The sequence below is a fragment of the Triticum dicoccoides genome, chromosome 6B (genome assembly GCF_002162155.2).
Source record: "Triticum dicoccoides isolate Atlit2015 ecotype Zavitan chromosome 6B, WEW_v2.0, whole genome shotgun sequence".
Classification (NCBI taxonomy): Eukaryota; Viridiplantae; Streptophyta; class Magnoliopsida; order Poales; family Poaceae; genus Triticum; species Triticum dicoccoides.
In genome coordinates, this window is record NC_041391.1 from 174,318,906 (window position 1) to 174,335,460 (window position 16,555).

The 16,555-nt window shown below is 45.6% G+C and overlaps 1 protein-coding gene across 1 annotated transcript; it reads left to right on the top strand.

Moving 5' to 3' along the window:
• Positions 1-3,317: 3,317 nt before the first annotated feature.
• On the top strand, positions 3,318-4,995 carry LOC119320995. Its single transcript, XM_037594868.1, has one exon. It carries the CDS (start codon positions 3,318-3,320, stop codon positions 4,836-4,838), a length of 1,521 nt encoding a protein of 506 aa, XP_037450765.1. The 3' UTR covers positions 4,839-4,995.
• The last annotated feature ends 11,560 nt before the right edge of the window (positions 4,996-16,555 follow it).

Sequence of the window (16,555 nt, forward strand, 5' to 3'; positions counted from 1 at the left end):
TCTATTAAATATAGGGGGACTGTTGATTCTGGTGTGTGCGCTTTGCATTCCAAAAGCATTCTTAAATAAGTGCACACATCTAGGGGGAGCCCATCTATATTTTATAGATTCTGGGGTTTGCTTTTTCTCTTGTTATATCTCTATGCAAATCTTGTGTTGTCATCAATCCACCAAAAAGGGGGAGATTGTTAGGGCATATTTCTCTCTAAGTGGTTTGGGTGACTGATGACAATGCTTTTGTGGACTAATCATGTGCATTGAGCATTTCAGATATTCATTCATATGGCACGAGACAATTTCTTCCCGTCGGTCTTTAAAGTGAAGACGGTGTAGTTTTCCTTCGATTCAATTTTGGTGGACTTGAGTCATAGGAGATACCGTACTATCAAGAGGGGGGCCGTATCGGAAAGGTTAGGGTGGACTCAACACGTACACATCTCTTTTGCATCCCCAGTTCTTTCCCGCATCCTTGGAGGATCCTTCGTTGTCGTGGAACTGGCATTGGAGAGGAGCCAACGGTAGTATAGCGGCTGGAAGCGGCAGTACCGCTGAGAGCAACAGGCGATAGTACCGCTGTATCAGCAGTAGTACCGCCCAACGCAACAAGCGGTAGTTCTGCTCTAGTTCCATTCTAGTACCACCTCGACTCGAGACTTGTTGTTCTCGTGTCGGGTTCAGCAGCAGGAGCGGTAGTACCGCACCTACCACCGCTACTAGTGTTGCTCGAGGGTTCTCTCCCCTGTTCCTTCTTCCAGTGCTTGTGTAAGCTGTTGAGCGCGGTCCCAGCGGTAGTCGGTGGGCCAAGCGACAGTACTGCTATGGCAAGCGGTAGTACCGCGCGCTGCAGGCTGAGAGTGGGGATAACGGTTGGATTGTTCCCCACTATAAGGGGGTCTCTTCCCCAAGAAGACTCACCTCTTCTTCCCCCCAAAACTCCATTGTTGCTCCAAAGCTCATTTTTGCCCGATCTCTCTCAGCCAATCAAACTTGTTGATTTTCTAGGGATTCATTGAGAAGGCCACGATCTACACTTCCACTAAGAGAAATTTGATTCCCCCACTAATCCCTTGCGGATCTTGTTACTCTTGGGTGTTTGAGCACCCTAGACGGTTGTGGTCACCTCGGAGCCACATTCCATTGTGGTGAAGCTCCTTGGTTCGCTGGGAGCCTCCAATTCGGTTGTGGAGAGAGCCCCAACCTTGGTTGTAAAGATCCGGTTGCCGCCTTCAAGGGAATCACTAGTGGAATCACGGCATCTCGCATTGTGTGAGGGCATGAGGAGAATATGGTGTCCCTAGTGGCTTTTTGGGGACCATTGTGCCTCCACATCGCTCCAACAAAGACGTACTTCCCCACAAAGGGAAGGAACTTCGGTAACACATCCTCGTCTCCACCGGCTCCACTTGTGGTTATCTCTTACACTTACTTTGTGCAAGCTATTGTTGTGTAGTATCCTTTGCTTGCACTTGTTGTTGTTGTTGTTATTACCGTCATATAGGTTGCTCACCTAGTTGCACATCTAGACAGCTTTTTGTTGCTAACCCTAATTTGTTAAGAGAAACTAAAATTTGGAAGTTGCCTATTCACCCCCCTCCCTCTAGTCAACCATATCGATCATTTCACTAAGCAGTAGGGGGCCACAAGGGGGTTGGACGTACCTACTCCCCAGGGTGCACCCCGTGCCTTGTCGTCGCCTCGTCTGTCTTCTAGACTCCCTCCTAAGCTTCTAGGGTCTTTTTTGGTCCAGAAAAATTTGTCAAAAAGTTTCATCGTGTTTGGACTCCGTTTGGTATGGATTTTCTGTAAAACAAAAAAAACAAGCAGAAAACATCAACTGGCATTAGGCACTGGGTTAATAGGTTAGTTTTCAATTTTTTTTATAAAATGACATAAAGCATACAAGATTGATAATATAATAGCTAGCATGAAACAATCAAAAATTATAGATACTCGAAGATGTATCAAAGCGCGAGCTACGGTCCCCACTCTGACGGGCCAAGGAGGAACCGATGTCGTCCCCGTGCAACCGCGCCGTCCAGGTCAGGCGCCGTGTCAAGGAGAAGTTGGCGTTGCACCCGCACAACCGCAAAGTCCAGATCGTACGCCGCATCTTGGATGTTGCGTCAAGGACGAGCCCGCATCGCAGTTGGCGCACAACCGGTATGCCCGCATTAAAAGGCCCGTGTCGTCGTCCTGCCGCCCGCGATCACGAAGGCACGAGGCCGCATCCTCCACTACCTCGGAGGCGGCAGTGTCGGTGGTCCCTCGGGCTTGCGGGCCGTCGTCTCCGAGGAGGAGCGCGTGACGAGGCAGCAGGCGCGGTACGACCGACGCAATGCCGTCCGCCGCTCGGCGTTCGACAAGTCTGATGCAACGCTGAAATGGACCCACAACGAATCAGACCTCGCCGCCGTGTGGGCGCTCGACCGCTCCGTCACCACCCCAGAGATAGCCGTCGGGCTCCGCTGCTGCCTTAACGGCGAGCTTACCAAGATAGGCAAGGAGTGGTCGCTTAGCGACTCCTACCCCAATGTCGGCAGGGTCAAACCCATCATCAGAGCTCTGCGGGCGCCATCGGCATTCGCCGTGGCGGCCCTCCGCACCGCGCAGCAGGAGGCGGAGCCGCTCTTCCGCAGGCGGTAGGTAGCTGTCGGACAAGGTTGTCGCGGCCCTCGGCGCCCTTCCGCCGCTGAAGTGATGAGATGATGGCACGGACGGTGATGATGGTGCGGCAGGGCAGGGCGGCCACGCTACGAGGTTTCTAGTTTTCAGTTTAAAATAGTTGAAATATCGACCTTTTATGTAAATATTACTTCAAATTTAAGTGAATTTCATCTTATTTTTATGAATTTCATCCAGTTTATTTAAATCCACTCTGAATTGCATGCGGGTAGTGTTGGATGGCCGGCTCCAGCATCCGTGTTCACGGACCTGTCCTTTGCCCATGAATGGATACGAGAGGAAATTTGGGGTCAGCATTGGTGATGCCCTAATCCTAGGAACCAACAAACCCATGCAAGAAAATTATTAAAGGATTAGAACGGTACAAAATTCTTTCGAAAATCCTTCCAATCAGTGAGGACTTTCAAAGTTCTTATCGTTATGGTATGCTATGCGCTTTTCTTGACCAAGATACCATCACACCGCGTGAGATTCTTCTTCTGTGTCGACCTTCTTGACTTCTTGTCTACTTCCGTTGAATTCTGCATGGTGTTTCTAGATGCACGCGGCCTATTTTGTTGTTACGTACTAGTTGCAGCTGCTACAAGTTTGGTTTCCCTACCGATTCTGTTGCTGCACACGGAGTCCGTCCACCCATGGATTCACTTGGAGGTCACCACACGGCGGCGGCCCACGCCAAGGTGGAGCTGGAAGCGGAGCTCGGCGAGCGCAACAGCGCCCCCGCCATCAACCCCCTCGTCGAGCAAGAAGCGCGCGGCCCGATGGCCGACGACCGGCGGACTCGCCCAGAGCGAGTGCGCCGTCTTATCCGGAGGCTCCGCCCGGCGCCCATCGGGAGCGCGTTCAAGCAGTGGCTGAAGCACCCGGCGCACCTCGCGCAGTTCGCGTGGGCGATCTGCGTCGCGTTGTCGTTCGCCCTGCTCGGCCTCCTCCTCCTCGGCGTCTTCGACGGCGCCTTCCGGCGCAGGGCCGTCCGCGACCGGTGGGTCGAGATCGTCAACCAGATCCTGAACGCGCTCTTCACCCTCATGACCATCTACCAGCACCCCGAGCTCTTCCACCACGCCGCACTGCTGCTCCGGTGGCGGCCGGGGGACGAGAAGGAGCTCCGGAAGGCCTACTGCCGGAAGGGCTCGGGTGGCGGTGAAGCGCAGCGGGAGCGGGAGCGGCTTCACCTGTCCGTTGTGGTCGGGCTCCTCCACCTCACCTGCTTCGCGCAGTACGCCATGTGTGGGCTCTTCTGGGGGTACTCCAGCACAGCCCGCCCAGACGCCGCCATGACCCCGCTCGCCGGGGTCAGCGCCGTGGCACCCGTCGTCGCTGGCCTGTACATGTACTACAGCCCACTTGGGAGGAAAAGCGAGCAAAGCATGCACCAAGAACCTGAAGAAGTCTGCGACGACGACAGCATGGCTGTGGCGGTGATCACCGACCCCGCAGGAAGGGAGTGGGCCGGCGGGCTGCTCGACGTGCGCGACGACCCGGCGGCGTGCTGGCTCTCGTGCCTCTGCACCTTCTGCGTGTTCGGGTGGAACATGGAGCGGCTGGGGTTCGGGAACATGCACGTGCACGGCGCCATGTTCGCGCTCCTCTGCTTCGCGCCGCTGTGGGTGCTCAACCACGCCGCCACGAACATCCGGAGCAAGGCCGTCAGCAACGCGGTCAGCGCCGCCGGGGTGGTGCTCTGCGCGCTCGGCCTGCTCTATGGCGGGTTCTGGCGGGCGCGAATGCGGCGTAAGTTCGGGCTCGCCGGCAAGAACAGACTACCCTTCTTCTCCTCACTGTCGCTCGACGTCGCCGACTATCTGCAGTGGATGTTCTGCTGGGGGTGCGCGCTGGCGCAGGAGGTGCGGACCGGGAACCTTCTCCTCGACGTCGAGTCGACCGGAGGCATCACCCCGCGAGGCTCCGGCGGTGTGCAAGCGCAAGTTGATAACAGCCTACGGCCTTTGCCAAGAGAGGATGGTAGCTTTGAGATCGCAGCAGTCGCTGGCACTCCCTCTGTTCCACTGGCCGACAACTCGCCGCGTCGAGGCGAGGAGTTGCCATTGGTGCAGCTGAAGCGGGACGGCAGTTGGTCACCTGGAGAAATGAGGCCACCAGTTCCGCCATTGATGCAGGACGGCGGAGGTCCTCAAGGTGGGCGAATTCAGTGACAGGCAGTACCGTACGGTTGTTGCCATACATAGATCCTGCAGGGGCGAAGCTCTGCTTCGCAACTTCATGTACGCATATGGAGTTTCGTCATTTTCTTTTCCTCAGCTCATTGTTCTTCACGGTGTATTTTGAGCAGCATGTACTATAACAATATCACGTAAGGAGCAACCATGATTAAAATACAAGATCGAGTCACGACACACGTCCTGATAATTTGCAGATGAAGTTGTTGTGGCTGGTGCAGAACCGATGTTGTTGAAAATAACATTGGCAAAGGTGGTGCGCGGCATCGCGCGCATGACCTGGACGGAAGACGATGCATGGTGAAAAACGTGAGCAGTCGAGTTAATTGCACAGAAGTATCATAATTGAGGCATCATGTGCAAATTAGTACCAACGATTGCTAGTTTTTGCGTATAAAAATGTTTCGGTGAGAGACTTTTTTGCGTGTAAAAATGTTTCGGTGAGAGACTTTTCTTTGGTTCGGACAAATCTTTACCTTTACCTACTAATAAAGTAAATAGTACTTCTGGTCGTCCGTCATAGAAATTGCCCTCGAATTTGGCATAAATTACCCGCCATGCCATTCGTAAGTAATTTCAAAATCACCGCCGGTTTAGTTCTTATAGGGCGATACACCTATATTACAAAAGCCTATCGATAGCCCATTGGCCATGGCGTCGGCCTACCAAGCAGGAGACCAGCGTTCGATCCCTGGTTCCTACATCTTGTTCTCCTTTTTTGCCACGCAGGTCTTCCACCCGCGCGCGCTAATAGGCCGGCCCATAGTTGGCTGGGGTGGGCCTGTTTTCTTTTTTTTTGCTTTTTATTTCCTTATTTCTGTTTTTATTTTTTTCTTATTTAAATTAATTCAGTATTTTTAAAAGAGTAAAATATCGAAAAGCTGCGGGCTTTATTGAGAATTAATAAAATATTCATGATTTCAAAAGATTGTTTGCCTATCATAGAAAAAATTCGGAATATCAAATAGATGTTCATGAAATAAAAAAATCATGATTTTAAAATAATAATCCAGTAGTCTGGAATTAGAAAAAAATGTACATGGCGTGCCTCCTCCTCCTCGACGCGCTAATGGGCCGGCCCATGTGCGGCTGGTTGCGCCTGTTTTCTGTTTCGTTTTTTTGCTTTTTACCTTTTTAATTCTATTTTTGTTTTTCATTCTTTACCATCATTCAGGATTTTCAAAAGAACCAAATTTCAAAAAGGTGTGAGTTTTATTGAGAAATCATAAATTGTTCATGATTTCAAAGAAAAATTGCATATCATAGAAAAAAAATCACAATATCAACTAGATGTTCATGAAAAAAAACATGATTTTTTTAAAAAATCCAGTATTCAAAGTACATTCTGGAATTAAAAAAAAAATATACATGATCTTTTTGAAATGTTTCCAAAATTAAAACAGGCCCATAAATCATGAACAAAACGAAACATCACCTGTGTAGAAGTTTTAATAGGGGATCTGTAGAGGTCAATTTATGATTTTATTTAGTCCCTCCCATCGGGTAAAAAATGGTTTCCATGTTTCGTACGATGCTGAAGCCAAAAAATATTGACACAACTTTCTATGGGTTAGTTTTTGTAAACTATATAAAAATGACTAAATGTCTATTTTGCCTCCATACACAGCTATGTCTATTCTGATACCATGGTAATTGTTATGACAACCACCGCTACGCTAGGTCAATATTATATACATCATTCACCAGTCTAGCTTAGGCAGGGTCCATCAATGCAATTTACTCAGCCAAAACTAATTTGTTGTGGCGCCTTAGGAAATCAAATCGTGGTCAAACCATCACTTTTTTTTGAAATGACTTTTCAAAAGTCTCTTATCTCATCATGACATCGCTTAGACATAGTTTTTACTCAGCCAAAACTAATTTGTTGTGGCGCCTTAGGAAATCAAATCGTGGTCAAACCATCACTTTTTTTTTGAAATGACTTTTCAAAAGTCTCTTATCTCATCATGACATTATTTAGACATAGTTTTTAAAATGACATTTTAAAAGCCGGGCTAGCTGGTTTCGAACCTGCGACCTGCAGCATGCAGGCGGAGCGAGCTAGCCTCCAGGCCAAAGGGCTACTCGCGTTAGTGCTCAGACAGGACTTTCTTTATACAAATAAGCAAACGCTGGGCCGGTGGTTGGGCTAACCGAGGCCTGTAATTGTTTTCTCGTTTCGCGTTTTACTGACGCGCGTGCTGGGGCTCGTTCGCCCAGGTTTCTCTACTATTCATTTATCTTTTTATGCTTTATTTTTGTTTCTGGTTTTGGCTTTTTTTTAGGTTTTTCTTCCTTTCTTCTTTTATTCACTGGGTTTGTTTTTCTTCTGTTTTTAACATACTTCCTAAACATTTTTTTAGATAGACTTCAATACATGATGTTTTCAAATACATTATGAACATGTTTTCGAATATGCATGAACACTATCTTAATGTACGCTGAGCACCTTTTCTGCATATAGTGATCATTTTTTAATGCTCAATGAACTTTACTTTGCAAACAGTGAACATTTTTTAAAATATTGAACTTTTGGGTTGAGCATTTTTGTAATTTAGGTTGAACATTTTTTAATATATACGATGAATATTTTTGTAATTTAGGTTGAACATTTTCTTAATACATGATGAATTTTTTTGACAATGTGTATTTGAGAAAATGTTCAGCATGTATTAAAAACTTATTGCATAAAATCATTCTAGCATTTCGAGAAACACGTCGATTTTTTCAATAAAAGTTGCACAGTTTTAGTGCATCTAAATTTTATTGTGATTACACTTTATTTTTAGTACATGTTGTCAACTTTTTAATAGTAGTGCGTTTACAAAAATATAATCAATAAATGAGTAAGTTAAAAAAAACTGTGTGTTGGGCATATTTTTTTAATAGTTACGTATTTGAATAATATAATGCGGATACACAACAATTGTGCATGCTTGGTCCTAGTGAAGACACATAAAATTTGGGCCGTGCGTGTGTTCTAGTTTCTTCCTTGACACTTAATAATACTAATATGTAATCGCAAGAAAATGTATTGATATTATGATTAAAAAATAAATAATTCAGGGCACGGAGCCGCGCTGGGCCCGGCCGCCGGCCCAGCGTGTCCGCTATAATATAAAGGACGACCCGCCTGTAATCTAACGCAAGCTTCCCTGTGGCCTGGTGGCTAACATTTTTTCTGCAAAAATAATAGGTATTTATGTGATTACGTATAGAGCAAAGGGGTTTTCTGTAAAAAAAATATGCCACGACGGCACCTGACAGACGGGCCCCAACGGTCAGATACACTGTCAATACGCGTTTATACGTAGATTAGACCTATTTACAACGGCCTGGAGCAATGTTGATACTAATACGTAAAAATTAGCAATCGTGATACCAATTTGCATGTGATACCCCAATTGTGGTATTTCTGTGCAATTAACTCGCAGTCGTCGTGCGAAGCGCTTCTGAAAAGGCGAAAACCATGATCCATCCTCTTGATGCAAGATCGCAAGGGCATGCCTGCGCTCAAGATGAAGTAGACTAAGATGACAGTGTAATAGTGAGAAGAGGCAGCCCTAACTTGAAACTCAATCTAAAGGATCCCTTCATTTCTTCTTAGACCATAAGCAAAAGAGGTAACAATAATGAGAGAATATATTGCAGAAGGACAGGATTAAATCACATTGGGTCTCCCTTTCATCACGATGTCATCTGTGTCATCCTGGTTAGAGCATCTCCAACAACCGCGCTATATAAGCGCCGCGCTGAAAAAGTAGTACTTTTAGCGCGCGCTACCGCTCTGGGCGCTTCAACGGACGCGTAAAAATCACGCGCGCGGCATATCTAATTTAGCGTGCGGGCAGAAACGTCATCGCACGCTGCTTATTTGTTGCGTCCGCTCCCGCGCGCTGGACTCTCGAGCGCTCCCTCGCAACTCCACCTACCCATCCAACCGCTGCCGCCGCCGCCGCCCGCGCCACCCCATTTCTTCCGGCGACCGTTCCGGCGCTTTCCCGATCTCTCCCCGCGCGGCCGCGGCTTCCTCCTTCTCCCTGTAGTCAGCGCCGCCCGTCACGCGCGGCAGTCCCCCGACAAACAGCGTCCGACCGCCCATTGCCGCTTGGCGCCCGCAAGGTGTTCGACAAAAAGCACGCAAGGTATGTATTGCTTTCAACTTCATATTTTTACATGAATTTTGGTGCATGTTGTTTGTAATTTTCTATAGCCTAGTTTTGAGCATTGTAGATGAGTTCGTCGTATGATTCTTCCGAAGAAGAATTTGATATGGAAGAGGAGGAGGATCTTGCAATGATCCTAGCTATGCACATCAATAAAAAACTGAAGCACGGTGGTTCGGTTATGGGTCGGCAAAAAATTTGGAGGGATAGGATCGATGCCCACAACAGATTGATGAGGCACTATTTTGTGGAGAATCTCACATACCCCGAGTCGTACTTTCGTCGCCGGTTTAGGATGAGCACCGAGTTGTTCAGGCACATCGTAGAGAAACTAGCGAGCTATGACTGTTTTTTTTCAGCAGAGGAGGAATGTTGCCGGAGAGCTTGGGTATAGCACCTTTCAGAAGGTGACAGCCGCTTTGCGTATGTTGGCATACGGTATCCCCGCTGATCTAGTTGATGATCACTTGGCCATGGGTGAGAGTCAAGCCATCATGTGTGTCAAGTGCTTCACAGTCAGAATTGTGCAAGTGTTTGGCCCGGAGTACTTGAGATCTCCCAATGTTGAAGACGTTGCAAGGTTATTGGAGATGAACAAAGCTCGCGGGTTCCCAGGTATGCTTGGCTCAATAGATTGCATGCATTGGAGTTGAAAGAATTGTCCAAAGGCATGACATGGCCAATTCCACGGACAAAAAAAGGATTTCACTATAATCCTTGAAGCGGTGGCCGATCAAGAGACTTGGATTTGACATGCTTTTGTTGGAATGCCTGGATCTTTGAATGACATCAACGTTGTCAATCGGTCACCACTAATGAATAAGATTGCAAATGGTGAACTGCCACCGGTGCAGTTTGTTGCTAATGACCGGCTACTATCTTGCGGATGGCATCTACACAAAGTGGCAAACATTTGTGAAGCCGTTGAAAAAATCAGAAGGTGAGAAATATCTTGATTTCCACAATGCTCAGGCGGCAGCTAGAAAAGATGTGGAGAGAGCTTTTGGGATTTTGCAATCCCAATTTGCTATTGTGAGAGGACCGGCTAGATTTTGGGATCAAAAAATGCTTTGGTACATTATGCACGCTTGTGTGATCATGAACAACATGATCACCGAGAATGAGCGTGACCAAGCTGTAGACTACTCTCACTATGAGCTTTTGGGACATCCCGTGCGAGTGCGGTGGAGGGCTGAAAGGGTGGCCGTTTTGTTGCCTCCTATCATGCCATTCGACGTCCGACAACGCATAATGATTTTCAGAAGGATCTCATTGAGGAGTGTTGGGCTTGGAATGGCCGCCAAAGAGCATCATTTTTTTTACCAAAGAACAGTAGGGTAAGCCCCCTACTGTGAGTTATTTTCATTTATAAAGAGAGTATCCAAATTACATAATCTTGTGGTTGTTGGGGGGACAACCAAGTAGATACAATCTAGAGGGAGGAAAGTAAGGAAATTATTGAAAATTTAAATATTGTCTATCCATGAAGACATGCCCTCTTTTAGAGTGGGTTTAGCCCTCTGCATGGTCATTTTGAAATATCTGACAAAGCCAATCTTGCAATCATTTATTGAGCAAGGTATCCCTTCAAAAATCATCCCATTCCTTTGGTTCCATATGCTCCAGCATCCAAGAATCATGATTTCCATGAAGTGGTCAATTTTATATCTGTGTTTAGCATCAATAATCATATTGTTGATCTCCATATATGAATTCCATTCAAATCCAATGTTCCACCAGAAACCTTGACTAAATGGACAAGTGAATAGAAGATGGGTCCTGTCTTCATAGTCTTCATTGTTGCATAGAACACATATAGTGGAATCTAGGTGCATGCTTTTTCTGATCAAAAGATGTATTTATTCTGTCATTTAGCATGAGCCAACAGAAAAATTTGTTTCTTGGAAGACAACATGATTTCCATATCCATTTAAAGGTGGCAGCTGCATCTTCACCATTCATGAGGTATCCATAGATCTTCTTTGTAATGTTCTTATTGTTACCCCAGTTGAAGGTCCATGTGTCCTTATCATCTGAGTTCCTGATATTGTTTAGTTCTCCTGATAGTAAGTGGAATTGTTGGTGGGCTTGAATGGAAAGTGGATGTCCCATGGTAGTGAGCTTCCCAAATTAATTTTACCCATGGGACATCCACTTTGTTATAGAACTTGAACAAGTGCTTTATGAGAAGAGCTTTATTTTGTTCTCTAAGATTCAAAACCCCAAGACCTCCTTGTTGTTTGGGTTTGCATATCATCTCCCAGCTGGCCAGGCATTTACCACCTTTATTGATTTCATTTCCATACCAAAGGAAATTTCTGCTTGATTTATCCACATGGTCCAGAATGGTAACATGGACTTTAAGAGAGCACATGGCAAATATAGGCATGGAAGCAACAACAGAGTTGACATAAGTGAGTCTCCCAGAATGGTTCATGAACCTGGCAACCCCTGGTAATCTCTTATCAATCTTAGATATAACTGGGATGAGGTCATGAACAGAGGGTTTGGTGGTGCCCATAGGTAGCCCAAGATAGGTGAAAGGAAGGCTTTCAACTCTACAACCAAAAGAGTTAGCAAGGTTGTTGATTGATTGTTGATCCATATTTATTGGGATCATAGATGATTTGCTGTAATTAACAAATAGCCCAGTGGACATACTGAATAGATTAAGCAAGTATTTGAGATGGCCGAGTTGCTCTTCATCAGCAGGCATGATCAAAAGAGTATCATCTGCATATTGAATAATAGGGTAGTCAAGACCATATGCCTGATTTGTGGGGAGAGTGATTTCACCATTTGCCCAAGCAGCATTGATAATAGACTGAAGTAGATCAGCAGCAATGATATATAGAAGGGGAGAGTGAGGATCTCCTTGTCTGACTCCTCTTTTACATATAATTTTTTTCCCAGCAACACCATTTAACAGGACAGATGTTGATGCAGTATTGAGTATATTGGTTACCCAATTTATCCATCTTGGACCAAAACCCTTAGCTTTCAACATGGCAATAATTGCATTGTATTCAATCTTGTCAAAAGCTTTCTCAAAATCAAGTTTGAGTATGATGATAGGTTTTCTAGATTGATGACATAGATGAATGTATTCAAATGCAAATCCCAAGCAGTCCTGGATATTTCTCCCTTTTATGAAACCATATTGATTCTGATGAATGATAGAGGTAATGATTTTCTGAGCTCTATTGGCCATGAGCTTTGTGATGATCTTGAGAGGAAGGCTGACCAAGGAAATGGGCCTGAAATCATTCATGTCAATAGGGTTTGTAATCTTTGGGATGAGAGTAATAAAAGCAGTATTAATACTCTGAATATCAATGTTTCCTTCAAAAAAATCCCAAATCATAGTGTAAATATCTTGTTTGATGATATTCCAACATTTCTTCAGAAATAAGCCATTAAAACCATCAGGTCCTGGTGCTCTGTCAGAGTGGATGTCTTTAATAACTTGGTCAATTTCATCCATGGAAAAAGGGGCCTCAAGCTCAGATAGATCTTTAGGCTGAATAATTTCCTCAAGATTGAATAGCATAGGGGGGTTGATAGCTTTTCCCAGTCTATCTTTGTATGATTTCCAAATAATGGCAGCCTTGTGGTCATGATTTTGGAAAGGGGTCCCATCTTCATCTTGTAAAGAAGTAATGAAATTCTTCCTATAGCTTTGGGTAGCCATGGCATGAAAAAATTCAGTATTTTCATCATCAAGCTGTATACTCATCATCTTAAACCTGGATTTCCAATAAATTCTTTTTACTTCCAATAACTTGGCAATGTGATTCTTGATAATAATTCTGAAGTTTGCTTCAATAGTGCTCAGATTTCTTTGATCCTCAATGCCATCAATCATAGATAGAACATAGTTATAGGCAGATATATTAGTGTTAAGTTTTGACAGATTTTTGCTCCATTTTTTAAACCCATTCTGAGACATTTGAACCTTGCAGCAGTATCCTTGGCAGAGTTTGTCAATTGTTGATTTCTGTTCCAACATTGAATAACAGTCTCATAGAACCCATCAAATTCAAACCAATAATTTTCAAATCTGAATATAGAGGATTTTGGAATATCACTGCCTATCTGAATGTGAATAGGAATATGATCTGATGTGACTCTAGCAAGTGGGTGTGCCAAAGTATTTGGGAATGTCAGGGTCCAGTTGGCAGAAGTAAAAATCCAGTCAAGATTTTCCAGTAGTGGAGAGTCCTGCATGTTAGACCAGGTGAAATTCCTACCCTTGATAGGTATTTCCACAAGATCCTGTTGTTGGAGTAAGCTGTTAAACATAAGCATATTATTGGTGTCTCCTCATGGTCTGTTTCTGTCAAGTGGGCTCCTTATTAGATTGAAATCATCCATTAAAATCCAATGATCCATCTGAGAGGCATCAATAGTGCTCAGCCAGTCAAAAAATTCAGTTTTGTCATCATTGTGGCAGGGGCCATATATATTGCTGATGTAAAAAATGTTGCCAGATAGATTGCATGATAACCTCACAGTGATTTGGTATGTATTTTGGCTGACAACAGATCCTGAAAAAAGACTGTCATTCCATATAGTAATAATTCCTCCTGATAGGCCAACAGAGGCAGTATATGCAAATTGGTTGTATCTTCTAGGTGAAAAATTTCTGAGGTAAGCTTGGTCAAAATAATCTCTCTTAGTTTCTTGCAAACAAATAATGCCACAGTTGCTTTCTTCAATTTTTGCTCTAATATCATCACATCTAATCTGGGAATTTATCCCTCTAACATTCCAATTTAGAATGTTCCAGTTTCTACTCATTGATCAAATTAGTAGGAAAGTGATTGTCTTGGATAGACTTAATCAAATCCAAAAAAAACATTGCAACAATCATAGGAAGTGATGAAATATGACAGCCATGTGATCTGATAAATCATAATGCTAAGAAGCATCAGGTACATACTCCACTAACCATTCAGACCACTTGAAACATAATATAAATAGTGCATGAGGTTCCACTCACAAACAAATAATATGGAGTCTAACTCCTTACAACTCAGGTTCTTAATAAAAATAGATAATATAGCCCAAAAGCAGATAAAGTAAACACACTATCTGAGTCCAGCATTGATCTTGTTGTAACAAGACCAAATAGAGCATCTAAGATCTTCATTCATGGTCCACCTTGGCCATCAGCTTCTCTTCAGAAACCTCCTCAGGAGGGATCATGCACTGCTTAGTTGCAAGAGCTTGGATTGTTCCAAGTGGCAGTTCAGGTGGTGGAGGAGCAGTTGGGTCTCTAACTTCATGCTCAAATTCAGTGTTGAGATTCTTCTGGCAGTTGCTGATGTTTTTGGCCTTGTTTGCATCAGCTTCGTTCTTGAAGCCCACACTCAGACCAGCAAGGCGTCGGCTGCGGTGCAGATCATTTACATCAAGTGGTGCATTGGCCTTCTTTCTTTTGTTGACCACATGTATGGAGGGGATGGCAGGAGGAGCAGTTGGTTCAGCAGATGGAGAATTTGGGTTACTGGCCATGAAATCTAGCATGGCAGGTGACATGTCAGGTTCATGTCTAGGTGACAGAGCAACAACAGAAGTTTCAGAAAGATCCAGCTCTTCAGAAATCATGACAGTGGATATCATAGGTTCAGGTGGGGCTTCAGTAACAACAGTCAGCAGGCATTTTTTCACAGTACCATGGGCATCATCAACATTGATCAATTGGAAACGGGTACTGACCACAGCAACACCTTCGAGCATCTCAAGAACGTCAGGTGCAGAGGAGATAGTTTTGACATCATGTCATGCAGAGCAAAAATGCATCTGCAGCTTCAACTGCAGGTTGATGAGGTTGATCCTGATGAGCAATCTTTGGGTCTTGGGGCGGGGTGTAAACCATGGGTATGTCCTCTTGATCATCTTCAGGAGCATGGTGGGCTGCAAGCGCAGCATGCGGGTTTTCATTGGGGACAAAATCGGCATCATGCCATATACCACCAAAAGGAGTATGAGGCATGGGGTGCAAGACACCGTCGGGGGGGATCGGGTCTTCATCGCCACCCATAGCACCAAGGAGTTCAGATGACAAAATATACACAGCACTAGTCCAAGACTGCCCATGGCCATAATCATCTAGGCTATCACATATGACATGACTGACAGGAATATCCAAAGGTCAGGCACTCTAATCTTGACCAATATACGAGCTCTATTGGACAAATCTCTATTCCAAATTAAAAACTTGGCAAACTCACTGACAGATTCACGGACTTTGTCAGGCCTCCATGCCTCAAGAGGGTAATTGACCATCATGATCCAAACATCATGGGGGAAGGTGCAGTCTCGATAGTTTATACCTCGGTCATGATGGATAACACGCAGTGTCGAGTCACCTACGAAGTAGGGACTGTTGGCGATAGCAGTGTCGATGTCGCGGGCATGCTGGAAGCGGACGAGAGCGGCTCCCATGCTGCACCTTGATATTTCAGCAATGCGGAAGCCACGCTCATGGTCAAGATAGTGACGAATGAGCATGGCGTCCGTGTCGAACTGGTTGGGATCCGGAGGCGGGCGAGGGAGATGATGGCCAAGATTGGACCAGAGCTTCTCCGCCAAGTAGTGAAAGGATCGACGATGGCGGTTTCCATGGGCTTCCATGATGGCATCGCCCGGGGGAAGGAGAGGGAGGGGGTCGCATGGGTAGGTGGCCATGGTGGCAGAGGAAGTTGGGGCGACAATGGAGAAGCACGACGGAGCAGAGCAGGGATGTAATGGAGAACAGGGGGTTTGGTAGGCCGGACGGTCGAATAGAGGGGGAGGGGTGGGGTTTTGGGGAGACGAGTCGTCGTGAGGGTTATCGGGTACGAGTGTGGGAGGGCGAGGGGGAGTTTGGTGGGATTTGACCCGATAGACAAGGGTTTTGCTTTTGGATAATAAACAGAAACGGGATATATGCCCGTAATGAAAACAAGATCGACATCTAAACTGATTTTTGCAGTCGATACGTAGGTGTCCAGATGATAAGCATTTACCATAGAAAGATAAAAGAGGAGTCTGTTGATGGCCAGGTGGGCCATGTTCGGTGGGGTGGGCTTGATTGGGTTGAGGGTTGGTGATGGAAGTGGGCTGGGCTCCAGTCAAAAGAGGGGTGGTGGTGGGCTGTGATGTTTCGGGAGGCCTCGAAGTTGGGTCTCTAGGGATAGAATTTTGAATGGAGATAATCCCGCTCGCTGTTGGCTCGTGATCCGATGATGACGGGGTATTGTTGATGGCAGCCGGAGTGGAGCATGATGATGGGTTGGGTGGTCGCCGTGCGCCGATGGGAACAGAATTTGCACCGGTAAGATGACCTGGAGGGGATCTAGAGACCATAGTCCATTCGTGCTCTAGCTCGTAAAGCCATAGATTGTATTCTCTAATCCATGATGGTCCACCAAATCCCCAAAGGTGAAAATGACATGAAAAACTGGGGCATTGAAAAGATCTTAAGCGATAGATCATAAATCCAACCGCCTTTGATATAACAGAGAATTTAAAAACTTGTCC

Coding starts and splice junctions, on each gene's coding strand:
- LOC119320995 (XM_037594868.1), top strand. CDS start 3,318: ATGGATTCACTTGGAGGTCACCACACGGCGGCGGCCCACGCCAAGGTG.